At 36.5% G+C, this 13,283-nt stretch overlaps 1 protein-coding gene across 5 annotated transcripts in view; it reads right to left on the bottom strand.

Moving 5' to 3' along the window:
• Positions 1 to 657: 657 nt before the first annotated feature.
• LOC307160258 (uncharacterized protein) overlaps positions 658 to 13,283 on the bottom strand; it is a 37,970-nt gene continuing 25,344 nt past the window's right edge. For 4 of the 5 annotated variants that reach the window (XM_079874209.1, XM_079874206.1, XM_079874208.1 and 1 more), the window contains exons 13-21: positions 13,041 to 13,209; positions 12,536 to 12,640; positions 9,172 to 12,384; positions 8,468 to 8,584; positions 8,207 to 8,359; positions 6,508 to 6,605; positions 6,316 to 6,429; positions 1,311 to 1,428; positions 658 to 958 (exon numbers count right to left, since the gene is read on the bottom strand). In XM_079874209.1, the coding sequence (XP_079730335.1) occupies positions 797 to 958; positions 1,311 to 1,428; positions 6,316 to 6,429; positions 6,508 to 6,605; positions 8,207 to 8,359; positions 8,468 to 8,584; positions 9,172 to 12,384; positions 12,536 to 12,640; positions 13,041 to 13,209 (4,249 nt within the window). In that variant the 3' untranslated portion in view covers positions 658 to 796. Of the gene's footprint in view, positions 959 to 1,310; positions 1,429 to 6,315; positions 6,430 to 6,507; positions 6,606 to 8,196; positions 8,360 to 8,467; positions 8,585 to 9,171; positions 12,385 to 12,535; positions 12,641 to 13,040; positions 13,210 to 13,283 lie in introns of all 5 variants that reach the window. The other variant, XM_079874207.1, reaches the window with a different exon arrangement.

Raw genomic sequence — 13,283 nt, 5'->3', positions numbered from 1 at the left:
AAATAATATTACATATTGGCTCTACAGTTTTATACAAGTAAATTCCACATAAAAAATCAACCCTCAAAAGAAACCATGCTTCAATCCCAGTGTTTCTGCATTGCAATAATCAGATTCATAGTAAAATATATGTAAAGCTTCTCCAATAAAACATTAACTCAATATTTGGCTCTACAAAAAAAAAAAATAAAAAAAATAAAATAAAGGAAATCAGTTTTATACAAGTAAATTTCACATAAACAATCAACCCTCAAAAGAAACCATGCTTCAATTCCAGTGTTTCTGCATTGCAATAATCAGATTCATAATAAAATGTATGTAAAGCTTATCACAATGCTTGTCTCCTTACTTATAATGGCTGCTAAAAGTTACGCACATTTAGCAAACCAATAAAACATTAACTCAATATTCTCTCTGCACACATACAACATGAAATAACTTAGAATGGTAAAACATAATAGCTAAAGTAAATTTAAGATTTCAGTGCATAGCCATAACATCAGATAAACAGACTTATGTCATTCTGAGTACCTGCCCATGTACATGAGGTCTCTCCATTATAAATGCTGGTGTTAAAGTCTATTTTGTAACCAGTATGTCCAGTAAGTTTCAGTTCAAGGTTGAAGAAAAACACAGTTCACCATTCTGCTTTACACCATTTGAGTAAGCAACTAAATAGACATTCTTGCACTGTTTATTTTATGCATAACAGAAAGTGGAATTGTTTGGATTGTGGGACTTCTTTTACTCTGCTTACAACAATTTGTGCAGATGTGATTCTGATGACAATTGTTCTCTAAAGAGACCAACTGAGGCACACAAAAACCAGCACATGAAGCATAAGAAGGTAGCCAATGAATATGTAGCGTGACTTTCCCCTGGATGTCAGTAGTTTGGAACAGCAGAATATGCTCCTTCCTTTGAGCCACCGCTGGCACAGGTGAACCCCACTCTTCATCTAAAAAACACAAGATTGCATAAAATTTAGGCACACTAGAAACTGATACCGAACATTACTACAGCATGGGAGTTCACTTGTGACCAAACATGTAGATTTATATTCAGGAAGTACAGTTGCAAAAAGTTAGTAAACTCTCTGGAATTACCTGGATTTCTGCAATGATTACTACTGATATGTACTCTGATCTTCATCTAAATCACAATTAAAGACAAACGCTTTCTGACTACTCAAATGATACACATCCAAGGAAAACCAAAGAGTGAACGATGGCAGGGCAGGCTGAAAAAAAAGTTGATCACAAACATTTTTTTTTATTGCATTTGTAGTTTTCATTGTTTGTATTCAGTACCTTGTGCAAGAGCGTGTGCTGGCTTGGCCGAAGAATAAGATCTTTATACTGTTGCTCCTCTGTTTCCAGCTGAATACTAAAGTCCCTTTGAGCATTCCATGATTGTTTTGACTCCATGCTGAAACAAACACAAAAAACAATGAATTTCAAATTGTGTATAAAACACTAGCAGAGCAAACCTACCTATAAAATGTTTAGATACAACTGCTATATAATATAATATAATATAATATAATATAATATAATATAATATAATATAATATAATATATACAGTACAGGTCAAAAGTTTGGAAACATTACTATTTTTAATGTTTTTGAAAAGTTTCTTCTGCTCATCAAGCCTGCATTTATTTGATCAAAAATACAGAAAAAAATTTAATATTGTGATATATTATTACAATTTAAAATAATTGTTTTTCAATATATTATACTTTAAATGATCATTTATTTCTGTGATGCAAAGCTGAATTTTCAGGATCATTACTCCAGTCTATCACATGATCCTTTAGAAATCATTCTAATATGATGATTAATTATCAAAGTTGGAAACAGTTCTGCTGTTTTTGATAGCTGTTTTTGCAGTTTTTCATAACCTGTGATACTTTTTTAGGATACTTTGATGAATAAAAAAAAAAAAAAAATTAAAAAAAAAAAAAAAAGCAAATTTATTAACAATAGAAATCTTTTGTAACAACAATATACACAACTGGTCAGTAATTTGGGGTCAGTAATTGCTTTGCATCACAGGAATAAATTATTTTTTAAAGTATATTCAAATAGAAAACTTATTTTAAGTTGTAATAACATTTCAAATATTACTGTTTTTTTCTGTGTTTTTGATCAAATAAACGCAGCCTTGATAAGCATTAGAGCCTTCTTTCAAAAATATAAAAAAAGTAATGTTTCCAAACTTTTGACCTGTACTGTATATATACACACTCACCTAAAGGATTATTAGGAACACCATACTAATACTGTGTTTGACCCCCTTTCGCCTTCAGAACTGCCTTAATTCTACGTGGCATTGATTCAACAAGGTGCTGAAAGCATTCTTTAGAAATGTTGGCCCATATTGATAGGATAGCATCTTGCAGTTGATGGAGATTTGTGGGATGCACATCCAGGGCACAAAGCTCCCGTTCCACCACATCCCAAAGATGCTCTATTGGGTTGAGATCTGGTGACTGTGGGGGCCATTTTAGTACAGTGAACTCATTGTCATGTTCAAGAAACCAATTTGAAATGATTCAAGCTTTGTGGACATGGTCAGAAACAATGCTCAGGTAGGCCGTGGCATTTAAACAATGCCCAATTGGCACTAAGGGGCCTAAAGTGTGCCAAGAAAACATCCCCCATACCATTACACCACCACCACCAGCCTGCACAGTGGTAACAAGGCATGATGGATCCATGTTCTCATTCTGTTTACGCCAAATTCTGACTCTAACATCTGAATGTCTCAACAGAAATCGAGACTCATCAGACCAGGCAACATTTTTCCAGTCTTCAACTGTCCAATTTTAGTGAGCTTGTGCAAATTGTAGCCTCTTTTTCCTATTTGTAGTGGAGATGAGTGGTACCCGGTGGGGTCTTCTGCTGTTGTAGCCCATCCGCCTCAAGGTTGTGCGTGTTGTGGCTTCACAAATGCTTTGCTGCATACCTCGGTTGTAACGAGTGGTTATTTCAGTCAAAGTTGCTCTTCTATCAGCTTGAATCAGTCGGCCCATTCTCCTCTGACCTCTAGCATCAACAAGGCATTTTCGCCCACAGGACTGCCGCATACTGGATGTTTTTCACTTTTCACACCATTCTTTGTAAACCCTAGAAATGGTTGTGCGTGAAAATCCCAGTAACTGAGCAGATTGTGAAATACTCAGACCGGCCCGTCTGGCACCAACAACCATGCCACGCTCAAAATAGCTTAAATCACCTTTCTTTCCCATTCTGACATTCAGTTTGGAGTTCAGGAGATTGTCTTGACCAGGACCACACCCCTAAATGCATTGAAGCAACTGCCATGTGATTGGTTGATTAGATAATTGCATTAATGAGAAATTGAACAGGTGTTCCTAATAATCCTTTAGGTGAGTGTATATACACAACATGTACAAATTATATATTGCATTATATATAATGCTGCCTGAATCATAATCATACACTGTTCGTTTGTTGGCCAGAGGAGAACTAACCCCCTGACTGGGCCTGGGTTCTCCCAAGGTTTTTTTCCTTCATTCTGTCACCTGGTGGAGTTTTGGTTCCTTGCCACTGTCGCCTTTGGATTTTGGCTTGATTAGTAGGGGACATTTAATTTAATATTCAACAATAATATTGATCTGCCAACACTGACACCATTATATGAGAACTGAACTGAACTGGACGATGACATCACGGTTTTCTCCAGAGCGGCTATATATAAATTAACTAAATTAATAACTTTTTTACAACAAAAATGAAACATCACTGAGCTTACTTAAGCTGGACCGTGACACTATTTTCTTCTGGAAACAAACTTTGTTGCATTATTTTCCTGTTATCTCTGTAAAGCTGCTTTGAAACTATCTGGATTGTAAAAAGCGATATATAAATAAAGGTGACTTGACTTAAAGACAACTATGCAGATATTGATAACAGAGTACAATGGGGATAAAAGAGAAGGCTATCTATTAAGTGAAGTAAGGGAAACCAAGTTATTGTTTGTAAAAACTTTAGATTTCGATTGTAAAACTAATTAAAATATAAACTAATGTTTTAAAAATGTGTTATTTGGCAAGTGACCGTGGTATAAGTGGGTTAATGCCCGACGAGGTGTCCATTGTCAGGCATTAATGGACGACGGCGAGGCGTGCGCGTCAGACGGTTGCCTCCGCCGAAGTCCATTAATACCTGACAATGGACACCTCGAAGGGCATTAACCTGCTTATACCACGGTCACTTGCCAAATAACACATTTTTAAAACATTAGTTTATATTTTAATTAGTTTTACAATCGAAATCTAAAGTTTTTACAAACAATAACTTGGTTTCCCTGGTAACGCCTGACGGTTTATTTAGCAACCGGTGATATTTATAGTCCGCTCGATTTATAGTCCGTATAGATATTTTGACTGCCTGTTGCTATGGTTACTCACAGCTGATGTAGCCAGCACATTTATTTATTAATTTCGAATGGTAAACAGTTTCACCAGAACTCCTTTACTAGGTGTCCTCTATCACTTTTTAATGGACATCCTGCAGCCAATCAGAATCAAGTATTCACCCAGACCATGGTATAAATGTATCTAATTAGTGAAATATTGAAACAAAAAATAGTAACGCCTATATAGCTGTGGTGCGTGAGCTGATAAGCGAAAAACGCGCAGTGGATTGAGCTGCCAAACAGTTATTCACCAGATACATTAAAGAGACCCTTATAATGTGTCTCCCCACCAAGTCATCCCTCAATAAATGTCAAGTATCTGCCCCACTTTCTCCTATAAACCTATTTTTTTCAGAAGTAATCTGTATACCATTCCTTCATATGCCCAAACTTTGCCCAATTCTGTAACCCATTCTTGGAAAGATGGCGAACCTGGTGACCGCCAACTTCTCATAATAACTTGTCTCCCAATCATAATACTTATTTGAATCCATTCAGTTGTCTCTACATCAGGGCTTAGAAAAGATGGGACTCCAAGAACATAAAAACCTGGACAGAATGGAAAGCAACATTCTGACACCTTTTGAATATAGTTATATATTAACCTTACACCAAAATTCTTGTATTTGTATGGATCAGGTCTCAGTCCTCCCTCTCACATCGCCAGCCTTCAGGCTGAGCCTAAAAAAACCTGCTCGGGGTCCAATAAAAACAATTCAATATTTTAAACTGGATAAATTGTAATCCCAAATTGACATTACTTTATAATTTCTGCATATTCTGGTCCAGTCTTCATCACTAATTGAGACATTTGAATCCTTGCTCCAGACTCTTTTAAGAGCAGAATGGAAACTATAACCTACTTTATCCATTAGCAATCTATACTGATGCCTCATGTTCTCTACCTCTAGTAAATAGTTCATTCTTGGAAGACAGTTCATTTTGCGAACATTCACCTTACCCCAAAGACAAGCACGGCACAGTCCTCTAGGGCTTTGAAACGTTAAACAACTTAAAATTAGACTTCCTTTGTTGATCCCCAAGGGGAAATGAAGGTGTTACAGTGGCAACAGAAAAGATAGACAATACAGTCAATCAATAATCTCAATAATCTGAATATCTATCAATTAACTAAACAACAGTATGTCATCTGCATGAATTTGTGAACTGTTCCCCCTACAGAAACCCCAGGAAAGTCTGCACTTGCTGTTATAGCTGCTGCAAGTGGTTCTAAAGCCAAGCAAAACAACAGAGGGGATAATGGAGAACCTTGCCAGGTCCCTCTTGCCAACGTAATTTAAGAGATCTGCCCATTGGTTTGATCCGCAGCTTGGGGTCGCATGTACAGTAACTTAATCCATTAAAAAAAAAAAAACACTCCCAAAGCCAAAGGTTTTTAATGTCTCAAATAAATAACCCCATTCCAGTCAAAAGCTTTTTCCACGTCCAGTGAAATTGCTGCCACTGGTGAGTTCAAATCAGCCATTGCCCACATTATATTATCAAGTCTCCTAATATTATCTGCCCCAGTTCTCCCCATGTATAAAACCCACCTGATCCCCATGAACTAAGGAAGTAATTACACTGTCCAGCCTGTTTGCCAGGATTTTAGATTTTACATCCACAGGTATCAAACAGATCGGACAATAGCTCTTACACTCAGTTGGATCTTTATCCTTTTTAAAGATAAGTGTAATTAACGCCTGTGACAGGGTCGATGACAACTCACCACCTTTCTCCATTGCCTCATTATACATGTTAAGCAGTAATGAAGAAACTTCAGCAGTATAGCACTTAAAAATTCAGCAGTAAAGCCATCTGTCCCCGGAGACATATTCACTATTAAAAAAAGAGTGTTTCTCTTGTACCTCACAACTCTCTGTTCGGTCAACCGCATGGCTTCCTCTGCAGCTTCTCTCCTTGATCTCTCCTCTTCCAATCTAGAGTTTAACTGAGACAGATGAAACTCTGCCTCAGCTAGCCTGGACAAAACATTTAAAAGCGTATTACAAAAAAATCTAACATGAGTCATCTACAAACATTGTCTGTCTCAAACAAACCTCATCCTGAGGTCTCCGCTGTCTGATCCATCTGGGTTGAAATTTGCACGGATTGGTTCCTGAGGGGCTCCTGGTGGAACTTCTGCATAGACTGCACCCTGTTGAGAAATTAACATAAATTACACCTTTTAAAGACTTTAAAGACATTCTCATTTTATATCAAGGCCCTATAGTATATATTCCACTTACTGGTGTAGAACTGAACAGTTTTGAATTTTATAGTAAATACAAAGTTCTGGCATGAAACTCGCTTTCATAAACCCTCCACCTTCCCCAGCTCCACCTGTATAGATCTGCTACGGGGGTTATTCCATGTTGGATTTATGTGCAGCCCCAGCATGTCTTACATGCTCACAGCAATGTCTGTGAATGTATTGGCAGTAGCAAGATCAATTACATTAACATTAGGGGCTTTCGCAACGGAGGAACCATTTCATAGTACCTAGAACTATTGGCAAAATTACCCGGATGTCGGCGCGTTCGCAACGCAGGAACTAGGAACGATTTTAGTTCTAGGAACTCTTTTGGAGGAACTAATTTAGCTCCTACTTCAGAGTAGGGTCTTAACCAACACAATATGAACTATCAGTGACGTTGGTGTTCACTGATTGGCTGAACGCACGCAAAACACCAGCACCCGCCATTTTTAAAAAAGCTATGTAAACACACAGATTATAGCCTATATGTTTACTCCAGAACCACTCACGTTTGAACCATCTGTCCAAATATCAGCTAACTAACATTAACATTGTACACATTGTGTTGCCAGAAGGCATAACTGTGCAGGAAATACTTATACACGGACCCTTCTAACTTGCCATAAAACATTTATTTATTTTTTTAAATTAAATATCATACTTATCAACTATCAGCTAGTGCTACAATTTCCAATGACCTCACATCAAAGATAAAATAGTGTATGGTAACTACCAGTGACACTGTAAGGATTTGTTCATTCACTTTTAACTAACAACCTAGTGACAAAAAATATGCAAGTTTAAATGTCAAGGCACCAAAACTTTACTAGATATACTGGAAGTTACACTTTATCTCAGGCAGAGCAGGTACTATGAGAATATGTATAGAAAGTGTAATTACTTTAAGTCGGTATAAAACAAATATTGCGATTTCTTTTCTTCCATCTTGAGATATAACAAGAAACAAGCGCTCAGCCATCTTTAGAATTTTGTGTTTGAACTTTAGTTTTTGCAGAAAGTTTAATTAAAGTTATCATGAGCATTGTAATGTTTGAAGTGGATGTCATAACATATGTCAGTAGACTGGGAAGATTTCAAAGCGCGCGGTTCTTTAATAAATTCGTAAGATCTTACCTTCATGCTGGGGAAACGGCTTTTCGACAACAAAGAAAAATGTAGGACGGGACCTGATTTTGTCCATCAAGAATTGATGTTAACACGTTATCAGACAAAAGAAGAGATGTCGTTGCAAGAGGGAGGGAATGTTATTTTGATTAAAGATTATGAAGGCAAATTAATAAACAAATAATTATGTGCGCAGATAAATAATTTATGATAAATTCAAATAATAATTGTTCATTTTGATTTCATGGTAATTTTAAGCTTGTCTGTGATTAAAGAGGAATATATTTTATAATATATTTAAAACAAAACATTGTTCTTTGTAGCCGATATTTTACAGTATTTTAGATCAACATTTACAGAAAGACACATTTAGTCACCTGTGTGGGTGAATACTGGTTTTGAAATTGTCTCTCCAGCCAATAGCAGCGATTCTGGAGCTCACTAACAGTCTGCTGTGTCTCTCTGAGCATCTTGGAAACGGTGCTCAATTGGGTCGACACCTCTTCCTTTTCCTCAATTGCCTGTTGCAACTAGTACACATACATGGATAATAATACATGCAGATATTAGGAAAACAATTCATGGCAATAAATATAAGACATTATTTTGTTTTTCAGAGGTAACATGTGGATGCATACCTTGATGTTGAGTTGTTGGAGTCCAGATTCTCTTTGCTGGATCTCTAGCTGATAGTGATGCAGATTGCTATGCAACTGTTCTGGAGACACACCTTTACCCTGCAAAGTCATGGACTCCTGCAGATACACAGAAATATTTAAACTTATGTTTCTGAGTATTCTGAAAAACAAGTGTCATGAAATACTAAAACAAGTTTTCAAAGATACTACCTGAAATGTGTATCAATGTTTTTTGAGTGCTATGACCAAATTAGCCAGACCCTCCCTGAAAAAATGTTGCTGCATCACAAAAACCTAAACTATGCCCTATAAACTTGCCTATGAAACATTCTGTCAAGGTTAACGTCCTTATATACAATTTACATCAGGTTAGATATTGATTATTAATCACTCAAACCCCTTTATCTATACCTCTCTACTTAAATCATTCGAAATTTCCTTTCTCACTTGCCAATACCCTCTCTAGAAGCATCTACAGTACTTCATTGTTCTGTAACTTTTTCTGAGCTAGACAAAAATAAAGGATTTCCTGCATTTCTAAACTTCTCTGTCCTTAGACATTAACGTGTTTTAAAATATCTAGGTGTTGCTGAGAAAAAGAGTATTCTATGCTTGTGTTTGTCAAGAACAGTTCAGACTCAAATTTGAACTCTTTTCTTATTCCTGAATTTTAACTCAGTAAGGATATTACATTAAGCACTAACCAGGATGTGAAGCTTCTCTCTGTCCATTGTCTTATCTTCCTCCACTTCATTCATGGTGCTGGATTGCCACTTGTGTTGTACCTGGTCCTGAATTCTCTGAATCTGATAACTGGAATTTCTGCAGATCTCTTCCTTTTCCAGGACCAATTTACAGACCTCTTCTTCCTTTAATGATTTTTCATTGATAACTTTAATCAACTCCTGTTTGGTGAAATTATACTCCTCTTGAAGTTTCTTGTATAGTTCATCCAGTTTCTGCATTTGTGACTGAGCAGCAAATGTGATTAGTTCCTTCTCAGCTAGTTTTTCTCTGAGTTGTGTGATCTCTGAGGTTAATTGTTCTATTTGAAAGTTCAGTTGGGAAATGGTGTTTTCCAGTTCTGATGAATTACCTTGCAAGCACAGATACTTCTCTTTTTCCTGCACCAATAAAGAATCCTTTTCATTAATGATGCTGATGAGATGGTTATTCTTCTCTTGTAAGTTATGTAATTCCCCCTGAAATTTAGCAATTACACCCATTTCTAATTTCAGTCTGGCTTCAGATGCCTCTGATTGTGTCAATAACGTAGTCTTGACTTGAGAAAACTCTTTATCTTTATTTAACAGCAAAACATCTTTGTTTTGCAAAGCTGTCTGCAAATTCTGAGTCTCTTCATGTAGCTCAGAGATCACTGTTATTTTCTGAGTGATTTGGTCCTCACTTTCCAACAGTTTGACTTGCATCTTATTTACATACATCTCCTGCATTCTGAAAGTGTTTTCTTTTTCCTGCAGAGTGAGTTGTAAAGCTTCAAGATGAGATTGCTCCGATTTTAACTGTTCTGCCAAAGATGTCAGTCCCACTCTTTTGCTAGCCAATTCATTTTGTAGAGAAGTGATCATCGCTTGTTGTCTAAATATTTCTTCCATTGAATTCTTCAGTTCAGATTTAATTGCAATATTTTGGTCATTCATTGCCTGAAAACTATCCTGATATTCCACAACCTCTATTTGTTTCTGTCTCAACTCCTCTTTTAGCCTTGCATTTTCTGTCAAATGCATCTCTAAAGTATCTTTTAAATTTGCATGATCAGATTCAAGCTTCACAATATTTGTATTCATAATGCCAAGCTGACTAGTTAGTGAAAGCAGTGACTCATTTCTTTTGTACAATTCTTCTGAGTGATTGTGACATTCAAGATTTATTTCTCTTAAAGTGCTTTCTTTCACTTCCAAGTCCTTTTTCAGAGTGCTTATCTCTTGTTGAAGGGTAAAAACAAGTTCTCTTTCATGACTAAGTTCCTTTTGTAGCAAAATACTTGTATTTGATTCTGTCTGCAGCAGCATGTCTTTCTCTATCAGGCCTGATTTATGTTCATTAGCTTGTTGTTGAAGTATGGATATACTATTTTGTAAATCCTTGAGTTGGTGCCGATAAGCTTCCATTTGTGTACTTTGGTCTGTTAAGACCTTTTCTTTTTCAAGGACAATATGGTTGTATTGAATGACTTGAGAAGTGGAGGATTCAAGTTCTCTCCTAAGATGATCTACTTCCTCTTTGGTCTCCCTGAGACATTGTGAGAGGGCTGCACATTCTGAAGACTTTTCCTGTAAGGTCTCAGCTCCAGACTGCTGTTTCTGTTGAATAACTTTGTATTCCTCTACTTGCAAAAGCAAACCTTCCTTTTGCTTAAGTAAACCTTCTATGATTTTGCGGTTTTCCACATCTTGCGATTCAAAAATCAAGATTTTGTTTTGTAATGTCTCTCTCTCCTTTTTTGTTTCTGTGAGTGACTTCATCTGTTCATTCATTTGTTTCTGAAGGTACTTGTTCTGTTCATCAAGACTGATGCTTTTAGAAGAAAGTTCTTCATTTTCTTTGAGAGTTAATGTGACCTTGCTGTTCATCTCAAGCATTTCCTTTTGTTTCTCTTCAAACATTTCTTGTAATTGTTGAGTTTGTCTACTCAATGTCTCATTGAGTCTGACAACGGCATCTTTTTCTAACAAAATCTCAGCCATTGATTGCATGTTTTGTTTAAGTTCTTTGTTCAATTCAGTTCCTCTGAGAGCTAGCTCTTCCTTATCCATCTGCAAGTCTTCTGTTGTTTTAACACTTTCTAACAGCTGCAGTTCAACTTCAGACATTTTGCTTACCAACCTTCTGTTTTCATCTGAAACATCAGAAAGAGACTGGCCACTAGTCTCAATTTCCCTCTTTAATTGACAATTGTCATTAGTGAGGCTTTTGACTTGTAAAAGCAAGTTGGAATTCTGATCTTGCAAAGCTTGTATTTCCTCCTTAGCATTATCCAGAAGCTGCTTTTGTCTTGTAAGCTCCCCCAAATTCAGCTCAAGTGATTCTTGAAGTTTCTTGTTGTTATCGTTCACAGATTCAAAACTCTCAATTTTACCAGACAAATCTTTCTCAAGGGTTTCTTTCGCTAAATCTCGAATCTTGAGTTCTTTGTTAAATCTATCCCTCTCTGCTACTGTCTCCTCTTGAACAGCCTTCAGTTTCTGCTCCAATAGGAATATTATCTTTGACTTGTCTTGGACATCTTGCTTAAGCTGCTCTTGACATTCAACCTGCTCCTCAAGCTTTCTAGAGAACATCAAAAGCTCACTTTTATGTTTGCTGACTTCACCAAGCAATTTATTACATTCCTCTTTGTCAAATTCTTTTTCATGCACTTGTTCTCTTTCCAGTAGGTGATCTTTGACATTCATACTCAACTTCTGTATTTCCATGCGGAGATCCTGAATTGTTTTGTTATCGTCCTCTGTTTGCTTTGTGAAGTCTTTAATTTCATCACTCTTTGACTCAACTTCTTTTTTCGCTACCTTTAGATCACTTTCAGTTCTCTTCAATTGTTCAATCAGCTGAGGTATTAACACATTAAAAAACTGTTGGTCAGAAAGCTGTGGGTCTCTAAAGATTTGAACATCCCGCTCGACTTTATTCAGCACATCCTCATTGAGCTTAATTTCCTGTTTTAATTCATGGATTTGCTCTGAATATTCTGCTGTGATGGATGATAAAGCCAGGATTTCTTTGTCCTTGTCAGTGATGACATCTTGAAGTCTATCAATTTCCCGCTCACAGCTCTGCAAGTCATGAACCAGCTGTGCTCTTTCTTCCATATGAGCTGTGTTCAGTCTGTCAAGATCATCGTTTGTTTGAGCCAGATCACTCTGTAATGATTCTATAGTTGCCTCTTGTTTCTGCATCTGAAACAATACAAAAAATGAATGTAATGACTTGTTAATGAACTTTAAAAGAAGAAATAATTGTATATATAGTCAAAATATAATTGTCAAACTTGCACATAAAAACAAACTAACATTCAAGAAAAGAACAATCATGTCGGTGAGATATTACCTTGTCTTTCAGGACACTAAGTTTGAGTGTCAGCTCTGCAACAGTTGCTTTCATCTCTGAGTTTTCCTTCTCAAAGGTGCTGCATGTCTTTTTAACTTCAGCCAGCTGCATAGCAAGGTAGTCTCAATTACTCATTTGTGGTTTAAAAATCAGGTCTTATCTTCAATGTGCGACACTGATCTTGATGCTTGGGTCGGTACTAAATTGTGTTCTTAAAAAACTAAGAAAGTCTTTAAAAGCTCTGCAATGCTTGTAAAATCACATTCCTATGTTAAAACAGTTAATTAAAAAGAAAATTATTTATATTCTGCCTGAGTGGTGAAGAAGAGGTGTTATTTTTTTGTTGCAATTATTGGACATGTATACATTTATTGTCAACTTGAAATATATGTGACCAACTGCTGAAATGGAGCTCAATAAATATCCAATGATGAGTCCCCAAAATAGATAATGTCATCTTGTTAAACATACACACATTATTTCAATACAGTTCACATTTACCCACATTGTGTTCAGTTTGAAGAAGTTTGTCAGCTGTGTCTTGCTGTTGTTTTTCTTTTGTCTCTAAAGCCTCCCTCAGATTCTCAATACATTCCAGTTTCTCTGAGGTTCTGGCAAGCGTGTGCTCCTTTTCCATGAGCGAGGACTCCAGACACTCCTGAGTGCTGCTCAGTCTGTCAACAGATGTGTTAAGAAATTGTTTTTATGGCTTTTGAACACAATATTTGTGAATTACAATGTTACAAAA

The sequence above is a fragment of the Squalius cephalus genome (assembly GCF_949319135.1).
Source record: "Squalius cephalus genome assembly, chromosome: 6".
Lineage (NCBI taxonomy): Eukaryota > Metazoa > Chordata > Actinopteri > Cypriniformes > Leuciscidae > Squalius > Squalius cephalus.
This window is presented reverse-complemented; position numbering and strand designations above follow the sequence as displayed.